This window comes from Myotis yumanensis, unplaced genomic scaffold (genome assembly GCF_028538775.1).
Source record: "Myotis yumanensis isolate MYYU_CA2020_CCGP unplaced genomic scaffold, mMyoYum1.0.hap1 SCAF_3, whole genome shotgun sequence".
Lineage (NCBI taxonomy): Eukaryota > Metazoa > Chordata > Mammalia > Chiroptera > Vespertilionidae > Myotis > Myotis yumanensis.
The window spans coordinates 27,853,089-27,871,694 of NW_027223754.1; the positions used below are offsets into that span (position 1 = coordinate 27,853,089).

The following is an 18,606-nucleotide window of genomic DNA, read 5'->3' on the forward strand; positions in this document are numbered from 1 at the left end:
TTCTTTTGAAATTTGGTCACTTTCCAAATCGGACTTTATATTCACCTGAGAGTACATGTTTCAGACTGAGGCCAATTGTTTGTGCCGCTGTAGATGGTTTTTTTGTGTTGGTGTGTTATGATTCAGTTTCACAAGAGGTTCAATTAACAACCTTTTTAGGGGGAAAGCTTTTTATTTCATGTTTTAAATGAATTTAAAATAAATAGCATTGTGAACTCACATTTGTGGTGCTTGTTAGGTTGGTGGGATGCTCTGATGAATCATACCAGATAAAAAGATGCCGATCGGAGTTGTACACAGGGGAGAGGAGCGTGCTTTTATCACCTTTTATTTGTTTCAGAGAATGGATGGTAATTAGATGTCATGGAGCATTTTCTTACTGAAAATTTCTTGATTGAATTTATCTTGCTCTGTTTCACATTTAGTTTGCACAGCCAAGAGTCTTGGGTTTGAAATGGTTTGATTGCAGTAATTGATCCCTATTTCTTCCTTCCCAGTTTTATAATTTAAACGCTGTCTTCTACTTTAAGCAGTGAAAAATAAAGATGTAAGAATGAACTCTGCAAAATGAAATCATTTCTTTTTATACAATTGCCAACCCTAATGTTTCCAATCTACCCTGGGTTTTTCATTTTTTTATGGATTTGGAGTTTCATTTTCATGAGGGAATTCAGAATTCCAACGTATTTTGTTGGTCTTTAAAATAAGATATTACTATCAACTAAAAAAGCAGAAACTTGTTAAACGTAAAATTCTTTGACTTTGGTTTCCTCCTAATTAAATAGATCTTGCCTTCCTTTTCCGTCCTGTGTAATATTATCCTTCTGCTGTAAGATAAGCAGGCAGTGGCTCAGAGTTTAGGAAACCACCTTGAAATCAAAAGCAGTGGTACAATTCTTCCAACTTAACAAGTTAGTCAGCTTTTACTTAGGGCTTTAATAAGTGTTACATTCTTTGCACTTTTAGAGAATTCTGAAAATATCAGCTTAGTTTTAAATGAAAATAGCAGCAGAAAGAATATGCTCCAAGTGTGAGGGTTAAGGCATCCAGTAGAATAGCTATCCGTTGTTCTTGTGTTTCTTAATCGTCTATAGCAGTTTGTTAGACATCATGCTCTATGTGGGAGTTTAAATAACAGTAGCTGTAATTATCCCAAGGGGAACTAATAGAATGAGAAGGGATGAAGGCCAATGGCAGAACTAACATCTGAAGGACAAGCTAAAGAGGAGATAGCAAAGTCATAGTCAAAGAGGTAGGAGACAGTCCAAGAGGGTATTGTAACAAGAAGCCAAGGAAGAATTTCAAAAATATTGTTGACTCCCTTGGGCGCTATAAGATGAGAACTGAAAAAAATCTATTGAGTTTTGCAATTCGGAGGTCACTGCTGACCTTTGCCAAAGAAGTTTCAAGGAAGTGTAGACATGTACTCCAGGTCTCAGTGGGTTAAAGAGTAAACTAGAAATTAATGTATAAAAACAACTAATGTGGACTACTAACTCATCATCTATAAAGGCAAAGAGAGAGTTGACAGCTAGAGAAGAAAGCAGTGTTCAGGAGGGACTATTGACTTACAAAGGTAAGAAAGAACTTGAGTGTATTTATAGGCTATAGGGAAGAAGCCAGTAGGTAGAGAACAATTAAAAATATGGAGGCAATATAATAACCAATGAGGAGGTTGATCTCAGGATTGGCCTTGATCAGGATTTTGCTACATTAGGAGGATAAAAGATAAAGGTGGTCACAAAACACAGGTGTTTATAGGTTATGTAAGTAAAAAGTTTGATATTTACAACATTGACCTTATAAAATACAAGGTCAACCTGTATGCTACTAAGAAATTATTAGAAATTATACCAACTAGCATTTGAGAGCTTACTATACATTGTGAAACATTGAATTTAAGAAGCAACAGTATGTCATTTAATTTCATCCTTCAATTCTGAGGACGATGTCATCACCACTTAAAGAAAGCAAGGCTTAATGAGTTTAACCTAAGGCCACAGAGAAATTCAGTATTATATCAGAGCTAGCCTGTGAGCCTGGCTGGTTCTTACTCCAGGTACCCATGTTCTTAACCACAGTTGTGGTAAGTGAGGGTTGTTGAAAAGAATGGTGAGCATTTGGTAGAATGGAACAGAGAGATTATTGTGGACGGGTAAAAGAATCGCACTGGGTACAACCCTAGCAGGAGACAATAAATCTGTGTTGACACATGTCTGCACAAATGGGTTATTCCTAGCAGCAGTTAGCAGCCTAAGTGATTATTATATAAGGGAGAGTTAGAGTGGAAATTTTTTAGTTCCAGACTGGATGGATGAGAATATTAAGTCATCGCCTAGCAGAAATTTCTGAATTCCAAGGATAAAATGAAGCCCCTATGAGATCCCTAACACCAAATATAAGAAAAGGAAATAAAAACCAGACTGGCTTTAGACTTTTGTAAAACTGGAAAGTAGAAGACAGTAAAATAGCATCTATAAACCAGTGAGTGGAAAAGGAATGCAACCAAGAGTTCTAATACATCTTCTAATACATGTCAAAGAAGATGAAAGATATTTGAAAATATGAACTAGAATATATATCACCCACCTGAGAAAAATACTTGAAAGGAGATAAAATAGCAGAGGGGTGAGGAAAGACACCTCAGAATGGAGAAAAGATAGAAAGTAGGTGAGCAATGAAAGTGGACACAAATCTAAAAGAATAAAGAGAGAGTCAGGGAATGTGTAATATAAGTGCAAAATAAGGTATCTTCTAGTAGAAAATGCATAATACAAGATAATTTTAATATGATTGCAGAATAAAACATACTAAACTATTTCAGGAAAATTTAGGATTAATGGGAAGGAATTGAAACCATTAGCAGGAGGGAATTTAAACCATTTTAAAAGTTTTTTCTTGTTGATGTAAACAAGCAGTAGAGAAATAGAGCATTTTGATGAGAGGAGCTTATAAGTTTTCATCTTATGTAATTAAGCACTAAACCTGATAAAGAACATTTTAAAATAATAAGTATCACATAGTTATAAGGAAGATAACAGTCATAAACCTAAATACACAAACAACATAGCAACTAAAAGGTAGGACAAGCCCTGGCCACTGTGGCTTAGTTGGTTGAGCGTCATCCAATGTACCAAGAGGTCACTGGTTTGATTCCCGATCAGAGCACATGCCTAGGTTAGAGACTTGATATCCAGTAGGGGCGTGCAGGAGGCACCTGATTGATGTTTCTCTCTCATGGATGTTTTCTCTCCCTCTCCCTTTCTCTCTCTAAAAACAAGTCAATGCAAACGTATTTTTTAAAATGTAGGACAAAGTTGTTAGAAATGCAAGAGGAACTTAAAATATGACATAGTGAAAAAAAGAAATTAATATACTTGTCTCAAGAGGATGAAGTGGTAGAAAAAATAATGTAATGGAGGAATTGAATCAATAAACTTGAATATAAATATACACTCATCCCTCAAGAAATAAACTTATTTTGTATGTTTGTGGAACATTAACAAAGTCAAAGATGTAGTTGGAAAACCTTAATAAATTAACCTTAACAAATTTTGAGGAAATAAAATAGATTTTACAGACCACGTTCTCTGGTCACAAGCCAATAAAATTAGAAATATATAATGATAAATAACTAAAAATTTAGATACTTTAAATTTGAGAAACACATTCTAGGCATGACTAAGATAAAAAAATAAAACTACAAACTATCTCGAGCAGGGGTGGGCATAGGCGAGTTGCTCTGAATTAAGGGGTGGGCAAACTTTTTGACTCAAGGGCCACAATGGGTTCTTTTTTTTTAGAAATTGAACTGTTTATTGGCCTGGGCCTGTCTCAGACATGGGGTGTGGGGGCATCTGGGGAGCTGAATAAGGGGACACACGCCCCCGACTGGCTCCTTGCCCCCCAACAGACCCTCCCAACCTTTGCATTCACAAGAAATAATTTTGAGGCATGAGGTTTCCGTCCCCAGGTGAGCTGCAGCCCAGCTCTCACGTCGGGGCATGAGCCAGCGATTACAAAGGGGTCTGTGTGGGGCCAGACCCCCTTTGGCAGCTTCAACACAGACATAAGGAGACAGAATAGCATTCATTCTGGGGAAACATGGGCACAGGTCGCAGACATCACACACGCACACACGAGGACACGCACAGACATGGAGAGACACATAAATATGTTCGTACCGCAGTGACCCTTGTCTCTATCCACAGGATTTAGCAAAGTCCTTCTGGAGCAGGGTGGGAGAGAGCCCCCACAAACGTCCTCGGCACCCCCGCTCCCTGCTCTGTTCACTACAACCTGAAAGGAGGCACAGTGGACTCAAGCTGCCCTGCCTTAGTAGAGCTGGTACCTCAGCGGGGGCTGGCGGTGGGAGTAGCCTGGGGGTGGTTGTTTTGGGGGGAAAGGTGGAAGGGTCCTGGGCTAACAGCTCCCTCAGAACTTTCTCAAGTTCCATGCTGAGCCATCCTCAGCTCCCCAGACAGGTTTTTCCAGCCCTTGGTGATTATTTCTCTGTGCCCCAAACAGTACAACTGGCCGATGAGGTCTGAGAATGGGGTTTAGGCCCCCCCACCCGTGGTTTCCTGGCATCTCGTGGAGTAAGAGGAAAGGGAAGAAGTGGCCAAAGTACCAGCTGGTGAAATTTGGGGAAGCTGTGGATTTGGGCTTGGGGAACTATTAGCTGGGGCTGCCCAGACAGTAAGGAAGGAGGCCTCCAGCCCCTGGGGCACTGGTTCCAGGGAAGGGGCCTGAGGTTGCCAGGAGGTGGCAAGTTGGAGGGTCAGACAGTTGTGCAATGAAATCCTTTGTACCACGTTGTAAATTGCTCCTGCCCTGAGTTCCTCTTGAGTACCTGCCTGCTGTCACCCAGGCCCTTTGCAGGTAACCTCAGACCTCCCCGGGCCAGTTCTGAAGGGGTCACGCCAGTCCCCGCCCTGGCCTCCAGGCCTCTGCTGTGGCTCTTTCTTCCAACAGGTCAGTGCCTCCGCGGGCCATCCCAGGTATGAGATATTTTCCATATCACCCAGGTCTGTGGAGTGGGCCACCGTGCTTGGCAGCCCCACAGCTGTCTGCAGTCACGTGGCACCTCTCCAGGGAGCCCTCTGCCATGGCCTGGTTGTCAGCCCACATGTCCTTCAAACCACTGTGTTGCCCTCCAGCATCGTAGGCGATGTGGGCATGTGGGTGCCCCTCTCCAGTGAGCTAGAGCTACGGAGGGGCAGGAGGCGGTGATGTGGGGCCCCACCCCGCCGTCCTTGCACCCCCACCACCTTCCGGCAGTACTGCAGGGGCCGCAGCACCTCCTCCCACAGGTCCCGGCTATGCCACGTGTAGATGACAGGGTTGAGCAGTGAGTTGAGGGTGGCAAAAGCAAAAAAGTAATGGGCCTTGTAGAGGATAGGGCAGGAGCGCACGGGACAGGCGTAGTCCAGGAGGAGGATGCTAAAGGCAGGCAGCCAGCACACAATGAAGACCCCTAGCATGATGGTGACTTTCCTGAGAAGGGCCAGTGTCTGTGGACCAGCCACCTCGGCATGACTAGAGCAGACCACGCAGTAGATGCGGACATACAGAACGACGATGGCCGACAGGATGACAGAGAAGATGGTGACCACGCAGAGCACGTAGTCTTTGGTGTAGAGCGGCAAAACGGTGGAACAGGTCTCGAGGTGATCCAGGCAGTTCCAACCGAGGATGGGCAGGCCCCCGAGAACCAGTGAGATGAGCCAGGAGGCCCCGATCAGCAGCAGCATGCGGCAGCTCTTGTCGCTGCCATAGACCTTGACCTTGGCAATGGCCACATGGCGCTCAATGGCGATGGCCAGGAGGCTGAAGACAGAGGCAGAGAGTGTGATGAAAGCCAAGCCCTCGCGGGCAAACCACTGCACGGGGGTCAGGTGCATGGTGACAGAGCCCGAGAGCAAGGTATTGGCTATGAAGGCCACGCCCGCCAGCAGGTCCGAGGCGGCCAGGTTGCCCAGGAACAGGTACATGGCTGAGTGGAACTTGCTGTTCCGGGCGATGGCGATGAGCACCAGCAGGTTCTCCACCACGATGGCACAGCAGAGGATGATGATGAGGACCAAGGCCACCTGGCGGGACAGTGTCTGCGGGACGTCGAGTGTCTCCTTGGTGTAGTTATGGTGCTCCAGGACCTTGGTGGGGCTCAGGTACTCCGAGTATAGGCTGCCCATGGTGGGGCTCAGTGGCAGGCCGAGGCCATGGAGCTGTCAGAGCTTTACCAAGGCAATCCTGACTCCCTCCCTGCTGAGGTCCAACCCCAGCAGGTGCAGGGGTTCCCAAAGGTGTGGACAGAGTCAGAGAAGAAGGAAGGACTCAAAGGCAGCATTCAGTTGATCAGCATGGTTGGGTTATCCCTCCAGGATCTCCAGCCAAGTTCTGTCTAGGTTCTCCAGCCAGGTCCTGTCTCTAGGTTCTGTGTGTAGGTTCTGTCCCTAGGTTCTGTCTCTTGTTTTCTTGTTACATCTGTATTTATACCAGTTGATTTTAATCCTGTCAATTTCTATTCCAAAGGTTAGGGTGTTTCTTATCTCCATTCCAGGGAGTAAAGATTATGTAGTTTAAGCATGATTATTCTTAGTTAAAGTGATTAACTACCCGCCTGGTACTTAGTGAAAGGGTTTTATTCCCTCCCTAACTTCAGGGAAAAATCCCTACCTGGGGAAACAACCTTTCTCAGGGTGTTTCTTATCTCCATTCCAGGGAGTAAAGATTATGTAGCTTAAGCATGATTATTCTTAGTTAAAGTGATTAACTACCCACCTGGCACTTAGTGAAGGGGTTTTATTCCCTTTCTAACTTCAGGGAAAAATCCCTACCTGGGGAAACAACCTTTCTCCGAGAGGTGACCTTGGTTAAAACACATAACGCCAAGAAGGGGAGCAAACATATTAAGAACAGTATGCCATATACGCCAGATCCCTTGAAACATATGCTGTGCAGATGTTTCTTCCCTGCAGCGACTGTGTCAAGCAGCAAGGATGGACCGGCTCCCGGCACCTCCCAGAAGGTCCGCAAGAGGTCACTGGGCTCGAAACCAGGGAATGTCCAGGCCTGGCTAGGCGGACCCCGGTCCCGGCCCTGGCCGGAGGGGCTTTGGCATCAGCATTCCAGGGACGGCCTCAGCTGGGGCTGGGGCTGCCCGCTGGGCCGGGTTCTTAAACTGGACCGGGTTCTTAAACTGGACCGGAGGGCCGGAACAAAAGCATGGATGAGTGTTTATGTGAACTAATATAAATTCAAAGTAAACATCATTACATAAAAGGGTACGGTCTTTTTTTTTTTTAGTTTTATTCATTTCAAACGGGCTAGATCCGGCCCGCGGGCCATAGTTTGCCCACAGCTGATCTAGAGAATAATAAAAACATACTCTTCATTCTCAACTTTGTGTATCCTGTAGCCAGAGAAAAAAAAAGTAGCCTTAAATTTTCTTAAAGAATATGAAAAAGAACTAAGTAATAATCCTAAATTCAAACAAGAAAAATTAATCAAAAGAAACTAATATAAAGAATGAAGATAAAAGCCCAAATCATGGATCCAGAACATCTAAAATGGTGCATACAAATTTCTAGGCTGATCTCTGTGCAAACTCAAATATCAGGTGTATTAGAGATCAGTATGTATGGAAATGGAAGTATCATGTCAATTCTATGAAGATAATTCTGGTCCTGGTCATTTATCCCCCTCAGATTCCTGTCTGGAACCAAGTGGTTAAGTTGAGTTGGTGGCCAGCTCTTCAGGTTTCTGTTACAGCATCATCATAAGGCTGGATGGGGTTTCAAAGTCATGCTACCTCTAGTAGGTACTCCTACACTAAAACAGTTCCCCTGGGAGGAGATTTGTGAGTCTTTGGAATGCTAAGTCCCTAATAAACATCTCATTTAGAAAAGATAAGACCCCAAGACATAAGTAGACTATAGTTTTATGCATTAAAGGTCATTATAGAAGAACAGATACATGTAACTATATTATATTTAAAGATTTCTTTTTATGCTCCTTTATTCATCATATCTCTCTTGAAAACTTATATTGTTAACAGCAGTTTTATATCTCTGAGGCCTAATAAAATAGACTTGTTGTTGCCATCTTGAAGTTATAAATTTAAGCAGTCTTTATATTGCTATTGGAATTCACTGTGTATTTTTTCTATTTTCTATTTTATTTTTTTAAACATCTTTATTGTTGAAAGTATTATAGATGTCCCCATTCCGCCCCCCCCCCATTAACCCCCCCTTCCATCCTGCACCACCCCACCCCCAGACCTTTACCACAACTAATGCCTGTGTCCATGGATTATGTATATACACATATAAGTTCCCAGTTAATCTCTCCCACCTACCCACCCACCCACACCTTCTCTCTGAGATTCTTCAGTCTGTTCCGTGCTTCTTTATCTCTGGATCTATTCTGTTCATCATTTTATTTTGTTCACTAGATTCCACATATGAGTGATTTCATGTGATACTTGTCTTTCTATGACTGGCTTATTTTGCTTAGTATAATACTCTCCAGGTCCCTCCATGCTGTCTCAAAGGGTAAGAGATCCTTCTTTTGTATAGCAGCATAGTATTCCATGTTGTAAATGTACCACAGCTTTTTTATCCACTCATCTACTGATGGGCACTCAGGCTGTTTCCAGATCTTAGCTATTGTAAATAGCACTGCTATGAACATAGGGGTGCATATATTCTTTCTGCTTGGTATTTCAGGATTCTTAGGATATATTCCCAGAAGTGGGATCACTGGGTCAAATGGCAGTTTCATTTTTAATTTTTGAGAGAACTTCATACTATTTTCCACAGTGGCTGCACCAGCATTCCCACCAGCAGTGCACTAGTTCCCTTTTCTCCACATCCTCGCCAGCACTTGTCATTTGTTGATTTGTTGATGGTAGCCATTCTGACAGGTGTGAGTTAATATTTCATTGTTTTAATTTGAATCTCTCTGATGATTACTGACTTTGAGCTTTTTTTTCATCTTTCTTGGCCGTCTGTGTATCCACTTTGGGGAAGTGTGTATTAGATCCTTTGCCCATTTTTTAATTGGTTTGTTTTCTTTTGTTAAGTTGTATGAGTTCCTTATATATTTTGGAAATTAAGCCCTTATCAGATATATCATTGGCAAATATGTTCTCCCATACAGTGAGTTCCCTTCTCATTTTGCTGATGGTTTCTTTTGCTGTGCAGAAGCTTTTTATTTGGATGTGGTCCCAAAGGGGAACAGAGGAGAAAATGTACTGTGTATTTTGGATAATCCCTACCTTTGTCTCTTAGCACTGTCACTAACAGTGATCATTAAGCAAGCATATCAAATTCGCGGCCCACAACGAATATTTTTGTGGCCCAGCCAATATAATGGTATGTAAGAAACGTTTTAATAAAAATTTTGTGACTTAATTTTTACAATATCCTGGTATACACAATTATTAATAACGAACTACAATGTTCACTAATGACTGATTACTATAATCGTGTTGCATTCATTTCCCTTACGCACCTTAGGCGCAGGCGCACCATTTCTCTCCACTAATACTAGCAGGGAATATTTTAGCAGCCGATTGCCATGTCATTAGTCTTGGACTGACTTGTTTGGTGTGTGCAACAGGAAATATTTCTCTTTCAGAGAACAAGAAAAATAGGTTTATTTGCATTACGCTTATTAAAATTTGTGCAGTTATTCAGTGTCTGGTACGTTCAAGAAAAAATATTAATTTTTTTAAATGTTCTATTATTTTATGTTAACCATTACTCATTTATTTCAGTCCTTTGTATTCAGTATGTCTCTATCGAAATAACAGATGCTTCTATGAAAATTGAAGCCTTTGTATTTTTTTTCCGGCCCACGTAAACTTAAACCTTGTTTATTTGGCCTGTGTTAGCCTTTGAGTTTGACATACTTGTCATTAAGGATAAACAGCTGCTGTTTATTGCTGACTCAATTTGAAATGACAGTAATAGTACGTTTGAATTATTGCTTGATTTGTGGAGGGGATGGGGAGAAGGTAGGGGAAGTCTAATTGTAATTTTTCAGAAAATTTATAAAACTATTCTGTGGTAATAGTTGATGTCTTCCTTTAGGCTTTTACTACTAATTAGAAAGTGAACTGCACGCGAGAGTGTGTGTGTGTGTGTGTGTGTGTGTGTGTGTGTACATGCATGTGTGTGTGCTCTTTACAGAAGTGCAAGTTTAGCATCATATCTGATAAAATATGGGAAGGGGGAAATGAGGACTTTAAACACTAGAAAACATCTCCTGTAACAGTTTGTAATGTTTACTATATTTACATTAGTTTTGAGGCCTTTTCTAATTCTAATGGGCCCAGGAAAACTACTATATAGAATAAGAATTACAAGCACCACCACTACCATCCAGGAAAACTATTGGATATAATAATAATAGTAATAAAAGAATCAAATTTGTTTTAAATTTTTATTCTACTGGTTGCGTTTTCAAATTTATGTTTGGAGGGAAGCCATGCAAAAAACCTTTATAAATTCTATTAACTTATAGATCATGCCAAAAGATAAAACTGCATCTATACATGACATCTTCCTTTTTATGTCATTTTACCCATTTTTCAAATTTATGATAATAGTGCTAAGCTTTCTCCTGATTATTAAAGTGATTTTCCTCTTGTCTTCCAGAGAACAGCTGGAGAAATCATTTCATTTTACTGTTCACTTTTCTTTTGATAATATTAGCCTCAAAAGAAAGCAGCAGGAAAACGTAGTGTCTTTATTATTTTTTCACTCATCTCACCCTTTTTAACTTTATTTTTTAATCTATTTTTATTGTTGCAATATTACAGATGCCCCCCTTTTTCCCCATTGACCTCTTCTCCCCCACCCCCCACCCCACCCCCACATAGTGTCTTTAGGAAAACAATGGCCTGGTTTTTACCATCAGTGTGATTCTGTTGATGGGTATCTGAAAGCTTTTGTCCATTTATTCCTGAAACCACATCATCCTAACTGTGTAACTAGCTTCACTTCAAGTCACCACAAAACGTCTGTGATATTTTATCTTTGGCCTTCTTTAGCTATTTACCGTAATTATGACATATCAGCTTTTACAAAGTGCCCCTTAGGTAAAGTGTATTTTCTCATTCTGAGCACACTTTTCAAACAACAGGATGTTTTGTGATGTTTATGAAGTAGCAAGGAGTTATCTTCACTCACCATTCATTTTACTCTTTTCACGCACCGTCATGAACGTTTCAGATCCTTTCCTTGTATTTCCACGTTTTATAAAGAGGTGGGACCTGAGCATGCTCTCCTCTTTGTTTCTTCTGTATCCGCCTGCAGGATGAGTATAAGCCGGAAAAGTCTCTGTCAGAAGACGATTTGAAAAACGCAGTGAGTGTGCACCACGCTCTGGCGTCCAAGGCCACGGACTACGAGAAGAAGCCCAATGTGTTTAAACTGAAGACTGCGGACTGGAGGGTCTTGCTCTTTCAGGCTCAGTATGTTTTGTTGGTTTGGTTTCCTCTTGTTTCTTAGTTTGCATAGCACCACTTTATGCCGAGAAGAGAATCAGGATCCGCAGGGGGAATTTTTTGAGTTGGAGTCAAAGCCATTGTTTACATTAGAGAGATAGCCACCTAAGAAAACTAGAATAAGAAATAGAAACCCTGGGCTCAGTGTTTTGTTTGCTACACGGTAGGCCTGTGACATTTAGTCGCCCACTTGCCATCTCTAGAACTTCATATCCTCATGAATAAAACACAAGGGTTTTAGTACACAAGGCCTGTCACACAGTGAGTACAGTAAGCCTGGCTGCCAATCACCATTTTCTAGCCCTTTGTCCTCACATGTAATTTAACCTCTTGGAACCTCAGCTTGTCACTAGTGTAGATGACAATGTGTATCTCGTAGAATTCTTATGAGAATTGAATGAGATCAAATGTACAGAGTACCTCACACAGTGTCTGGCACATAGAAACTGTTCAATGATAAGTGTAGATTCCCATTCATCCCCTCTTTTCTCTCCTCCTGAGCTCAACTCTGTGATTAAACTAGGAGGAGAAGATGAAATCATACTGTGGGCAAGGAAGTAGGATGGATTGCCAGTTTAATGAGGGATCCGTGCCAGCCTTTGGGTTAGGAGTGGAGCATCCCACATGGAGAATTCTGGGTGTGGGGTGAGAAACTGGATTTTCAGAGCTGAGCCCCTAGAACAGGAATTGTAACAGGAGCTCGCATGGCATGTGTTTATGGCAGGTAGTGTTAATTGTCAGCTTGAACGTGACTGCAGAACCACTCAGCACAGCCCTACTGAGGCACCGCATTTGGCACCCAGGTTCAAATTTGACATCAAGATAGTGAGCATGAGCCCAGCTGGTGTTGCCCAGTGGTTGAGCATTGACCTATGAACCAGGAGGTCATGATTCGATTCCTGGTCAGAGCACATGCCCCAGTGGCAGGCTCGACCTCCAATAGGGCACAGGAGGAGCGGATCAGTGATTCTCTCTCAGCATTGATGTTTCTCTCTCTCTCTCTCTCTCTCTCTCTCTCTCTCTCTCCCTCCCTCTCTGAAATAAAAAATATATTTTATAAAAAAATAGTGAGCATGAGTGTCTGCATAGTCTGCATACTTGTTGATCAAAACAATATAAGATCCAAAAAAAAAAATAGGAACAAGAACAGGTGCTCAAGTAATTTGTGGATGTCAAACCTGCAAGGGTATACAGTTGCTGACATCCGGTGAAGAGGAAGTTGCAAGGAAATCCAAGTGACACAGGACTTTGTAGTGTGGGAGGAAGACAGTTGTAACACCACAAAGGGAACTATAGCTACATGTACAATTACAGCTATTAGTAATAAAGGTCCTTCAAATTATTCTATTCCCCAACATTATTTTCAATCTAAAGTACCAGATATAATAACTAAGGAGATCCCAATTACTTCATGTAGAACTGATGCCAAAATTAGTCAATTGAAATAAAGAGCCAGCAAAATCAGATTAGAGGGCACAGTGCAATGAGGAGATGATACTCGTGTGGTCTCAGGTTAGTGGGGTTTCTCTCCAAGTCATCGGTACAGGAAATGATTTTAGCTTGGCTGACATTTTGGCCACCTTCTTTTTATTGATTATATACATGGTGTATAATCTATCCTGCTCCACAATCATTCCTACCACTCATTTATGAGTTCCCAGATATTTATTATCTGCTGTCAGTTCTAGACTCTGCGCATAGGTGACATGTAAGTTAACAAATGATAATAACATCAGATGATGTCCACATCCTTGTGTAGGTTTTTTTTAACATCATATATATGTGTTATATATACCATTTAATTTCACAATTAACTTGTACAATTCAGTGATTTTTAGCAAATTTACAGACTTGTGCAGCCATCACCACAGTTCGGTTTTGGAACACCTCCATCACCCCAAAGAGATCCCCGGTGCCCAGTTTACAGTCACTCCCCATTTTTACCCCCCGCCCCAGACACCTTCCTGTCTCTCTAATATCGCCTTTTCTGGACGTTTCCTATAAGTGGGATCATACAGTATTCCTGTATTGCTGAGCAGTGGTCTACTGCATGGATATATACCACATTTTGTTTATTTACTAATTGATGGACATTTGAGTTGGGTTTTTTTTATGACTCTTGTAAAGGTTGCTGCTGTGAACGTTCACAGATAAACCTTTTTGTGCCTCTGGGTGTTTATTTCTCTTGGGTATGTAGCTGGGAGTCGAATTGCTGGGTTATATGGTGACTTGTAGATACCTTTTGTTGTTGTTGTTAATCCTCACCCGAGAATATTATTTCCATTTATTTTTAGAGAGAGTGGAAGAGAGAGGGAGAGAGAAACATCGATGTGAGAGAGACACGTTGATTGGTTGCCTCTTGCACACACCCTGACTGGGGCCAGGGGTCGAGCCTGCAACCAAGGTTTGTGCCCTTGTCCGGAATCGAACTCAAGACCCTTCAGTCCCCTGGCCAGCACTCTAACCACTAATCAAACAGCCTAGGGCTGTAGATACCTTTTTAAGAAACTGTCAAAACTGCCTCCAACATGGGTGGAGCCCTTTACATCCCCTCTATCAGTGTATCCCTCAGTTGGATTTTAAAGTCAAATAGATGATTGCAAGAGATGAGTTAGTTTTAATTAATTTTTTTTACCTAGCCTAAGTATCAAACAGAAAGCAAGTTAACCAATATTTATTATCAAGTGACATTGCTTTTTCCCCTCTGTATCCTTAAGGGGTAATCACAGCCTTACATACGATGATCTTTAGTCCCAGGGCCCTTCATGATTGCTGTTGTAACGTTCGGCTCCAATGAAGTTTTGTCAGGGCTTAGTTGTACCAAGAAGAAGAAATGATTTAATGTGCCATTTAAATCAGCGATGAGAAATGGGCAAGGTGTGATGCCCTTCAATATAGAAAATGCCCTGACGTAAGCACGTCTGTTTCTCCTAGGAGCCCGGATGAAATGCAAGGGTGGATAAACAAAATTAACTGCGTCGCAGCTGTGTTTTCCGCACCGCCATTTCCAGCAGCCATTGGGTCTCAGAAGAAGTTTAGCCGCCCACTTCTGCCTGCCACTACAACAAAGCTGTCTCAGGCAAGTCACTTCGATAGTGCTTTGACCTTGGAAATATTTGTATTTGAATATTGCTCTACATTTGGGGGGCGGGGGTGAGACCTTGCCCTGGAATGGGTCAAAATACAGGATACTGGGTTTTACACTTCATAGAGCAGCGGTTCTCAACCTGTGGGTCGCGACCCCTTTGGCGGTCGAACAACCCTTTCACAGGGGTCGCCTAAGACCATCCTGCATATCAGATATTTACATTATGATTCATAACAGCAACATTACAGTTATGAAGTAGCAACGAAAATAATTTTATGGTTGGGTCACAACATGAGGAACTGTATTTAAAGGGCTAGAAGGTTGAGAACCACCATCATAGAGGAAGCTGACACAACTGAGTCAAGGTGAGTAGGACACATACTTTGAATTAGTTTCTGAAACTTATATTAGTTTACTACTTAATCAGTCAGACAGGCCTGGGTTTTTCGGTTTGTTTGTACTAACAGCTCTTTTTTTTTTTTTTTTTTATGAACTAGCTAATGTTAGACATCCTGGCTTGGAAACAAGCCTTTTTTATATTCTCTCAGTTTTTTTGAATTGGGGTTTTCCCATATCCCAAGCTGTATTTGATGCTAAGTCTATAAAAATATTCCCGGGGATACTGCTCACAGCTGAGGGGGCGGAGCCTTCCCTCCCCTCCCCTCGGGCAGAGCTAAGTGCACCACTGGACCACCTTCCAGACGTCCTCACGTCCAGGCTTCTCTCCTTGTCAGTCTCCTACTTAACACTCTGCACCAAGGACATCGAATGCACTCTGTTTTTTTCCACCTTTAAACCTGGCAGCACCCTATTGTTGTTGTCTAGTCAGGGATTTGGGAAGTGGCTTAGATGTCTACTATGAACTTCTTATTGGTGCACCAATAGAAATGGCTCCATCTGGCTCTAATCAGCCAGGTCTTGATATTAACAGGCTCCTCCACATATTTGATATCATAATTATCAATGATACACTTATTAGATAAAAATGTATTATGTGCCTGTTGTACTTCAGAGACTATTTTAGGCTCTGGAAATAGAAAGGCAAATGAAGCCCAGATGCTGAGATTGGATTGGCAGATACAAAGGAGCAAGTCATTGCAACACAGCTGGATGGGAGGTTCAGCAAGGATAAGTCCAGAGTGCTGTGGGGTACAAGGAAGGGACATCTCTCCTGGCCTTGGCGGTGAAGGAGGACCTTGATGTCTATTATGAAGCTTGAAGGATGAGCAGCAGTTAGGTGAGGGGGGGAAGAGAGACTGATCCAGCAGAGGACTGAAAGGCCCAGAGGAGAAAGCCCTGGGGTGCGGGAACCACACATAAGTCATCACGTGTGATTTGAGCACAGAGTGTTGAGAAAAGGCTGGAAATGTTCCTAGAGGGAAGCAAGGCCTGGTGATGGAAGGTCTTGTGGGTCATGTGAGGGATTCAGGCGCTTCACTAGTTCCCCGGCATCCTCGGGATCACAGTGTGAAAGCAGCAAAGTAATGTGATTAAATGTGTGCTTTGAAAATCATTCTTGTTACAATAGGAAGGATTTATTAGAGAAGGAAATTACTGGAAGCAGAAAGGGCAATTTTACTATTCAAAATTTTTTATTTATTTATTTTAGAGAGAGATTTGGAATGACACTCTAATCAACTGAACCCCCAGCCAAGGCAGAAAGGCTGCTTTTAAAGGCACTCTCAGTAATGCAGAGGGGAAATAACTGAGTTAGTTGTAGAAGAGATGGGTGGAAGTGGAAACATGTGAGAGCTCCCCGGGTACGGAATGGATCATCCTGTGGCTCGGTGAAGTGCAGGAATCGGGGCCGCCACCCGGACTCGAGCAGCTGGGGATGGTGGTGTCTGGCTTGGCCTTTGGGATCCAATTGTCTCCTGGTTCCCTCCTGTTGCTTCTTGCCTGGGTCCTTTTCCTCTTTCGAACTCCAAGTGTTGTAGTGCCTGGTGCTCAGAAGCAGATCAGACAGACACTTGGCATTTTTTTGTTAGTTGGAAAAAAAAGGGTGGGAGGGATAATGTTGTGCCAAGAAAAGGGAGAAAAGTCAAGTGAAAATAGGAGAGAAATGTCTCCTGTGAAGTGGTGGGGGGGTTGTTAGGTCCGTGGGTGAGAGCAGGATGGAGTGATGGGAGGAGAAGCCATGTTGGTCTTTGCGGAAGAAATGAAAGGCAGTAAGGAAGTGGAGGAAGAGAATGTGTATAAGTCTCGCCTTAAGTTTATAAAAAACAGACTGGCAGAAAGAAGAGGGGAGACATGGTTTCAGGAAAGGTTCTTTTGTTTTTGTAAATTCATAGTTATTACTAACATGAATTGGATGCTTGCTCACCATGTAAGCCATTGCTAGTGTGATGCAGTGCATAGACTGCCCAGAAAACTGGTAAGAATAGAAAGGACGAAGCCAGCTCACTTTACACGGCAGAATGGCATTTAATTTTCAAGGATAATAAACTCTTAAGATAAAAGGAAGGCATTACCTCTTACTGATGACCAGAGAATATGTTGGCAGATTTCTCCATCTACCCAAATGAGGTCTGGACTCTTAAAGCAAATGCAGTTCCCCACTTTATTTTGGATATTTGGCATAATGTTCTCATAATTGTACTTAACACAAACAGTAAGCCGCATTACATAAGGTAAGAAGAGGAAAGACAATTGAACCACTACAGGGGAAAAAATACCTTCAGAAGTTGAGTTTTATTCTGTTAATTTCATTAGGGATTTCCTAGTGGTTATTTTTCAACAGATTGGTCTTTCTCACAATTACTCCTATGAAAGATTCAGGGCAAAAGGTGAGCTGAAGTTAAGGAGGAACATTAATAAACATAGAGCAACGAAAGAGTTTTTCCTTGCTCTTTCCTCACTAAAGAATCTACATTTCTTTTTACTTTCTACTTTGAAAAATGTGCTATTGTCCTGTTTATGTGCGGGCTATATATTAGTAAGTCACTTAGTACTTGTACATGGAAATGAATGTGTTCATCTGCTTGTCTGTTCTTACTGTGAGACCAGGCAGGCAAGCACCTTTATCAAGGCAGGATCTCTCATTTAAATAAATCTTATGTACTGTGACCAAAATGATGAATTCGAGATTTTAAATAAGAAGGCTATAATCAAAAAGCAGTATCCTCCGGTGTTACGTAAGACAAGATAACCAAGCCCTTTCAAGAATGTAATTACTTTGTAAAATAAGACGATTTCCTTCCCTACACATAAATCACCAAACCTTTGTGGCCTCACTTTTCCCTCTGGAGAACACGGAGATCATTCTAGAATGGTTTTAAGGTTCTATCATTAGCTCTGTTGTTTTATTTTATTTTTTTTACCCATGTCATTGTGTTTATTTACTAAATGAAAACGATGTTTACCTTTGAGAGCAAAAGGGCAATTTAGAAACAAATGTGTAAAGCCACCCATGTGATACAGGACAGGTTAGAAGGAGGGACGAAGAGGCGGGTCACACACAGCCTGGTGCGGGCGTTTGGGGCTCCCTCCACTGCAGTGGCCTTTGCTGGAGTCATCATGCACCTTCAGTGCGTCCCAGGATGTGTCTGGATGCCCAGGAGTTAATTCTTCAGAGCCTCGCAGACGGGTCCTCATCCGCAGCCCAGGCATTCGCAGCCTCGGCACTGCTGACAGTATGGCCTGGAGGGTTCTTTGTTGTAGGATGAATTGTGGGATGTTTAGCAATATCCCAGCCTCTACCCACTGGTGCCAGTATCTCCCTCGAGCTGTGATACCCAAAAATATCTTCAGACATTGCTGCATGTCCTGGGGGGTCAACATCCATAGAGAGCCACGGCTTCAGCCCAGCCATCTTCCCTTTCTCCAGACGCCCCCAGCCCGGCTATGACTCCCCTAAATGCCAGAGCCACCGGGATAATTTCAATGTACAAAACACACACACAACATTGTGAGTGCCCTGCTGGAAAAAACTAAACATTCAATTACAAGGTTGTTTGGTGCTTCTACAGGTACATTGTTCATCACCCTGTCATCTGCAAGCTTT

General features: G+C 42.3%; 2 protein-coding genes across 9 annotated transcripts in view; one reads left to right on the plus strand and one right to left on the minus strand.

Annotated features, from left to right (window-relative positions):
• PSD3 (pleckstrin and Sec7 domain containing 3) overlaps positions 1-18,606 on the plus strand; it is a 429,912-nt gene that overhangs the window by 381,896 nt on the left and 29,410 nt on the right. For all 8 annotated transcript variants that reach the window (XM_070408519.1, XM_070408520.1, XM_070408522.1 and 5 more), the window contains 2 exons: positions 11,325-11,482; positions 14,450-14,594. In XM_070408519.1, coding sequence (XP_070264620.1) covers positions 11,325-11,482; positions 14,450-14,594 — 303 coding nt within the window. The remainder of the gene's footprint in view (positions 1-11,324; positions 11,483-14,449; positions 14,595-18,606) is intronic.
• LOC139004910 (sphingosine 1-phosphate receptor 2-like) lies at positions 5,136-6,194 on the minus strand. Its single transcript, XM_070407404.1, has one exon. The coding sequence runs from the start codon at positions 6,192-6,194 to the stop codon at positions 5,136-5,138; it is 1,059 nt and encodes a 352-aa protein (XP_070263505.1).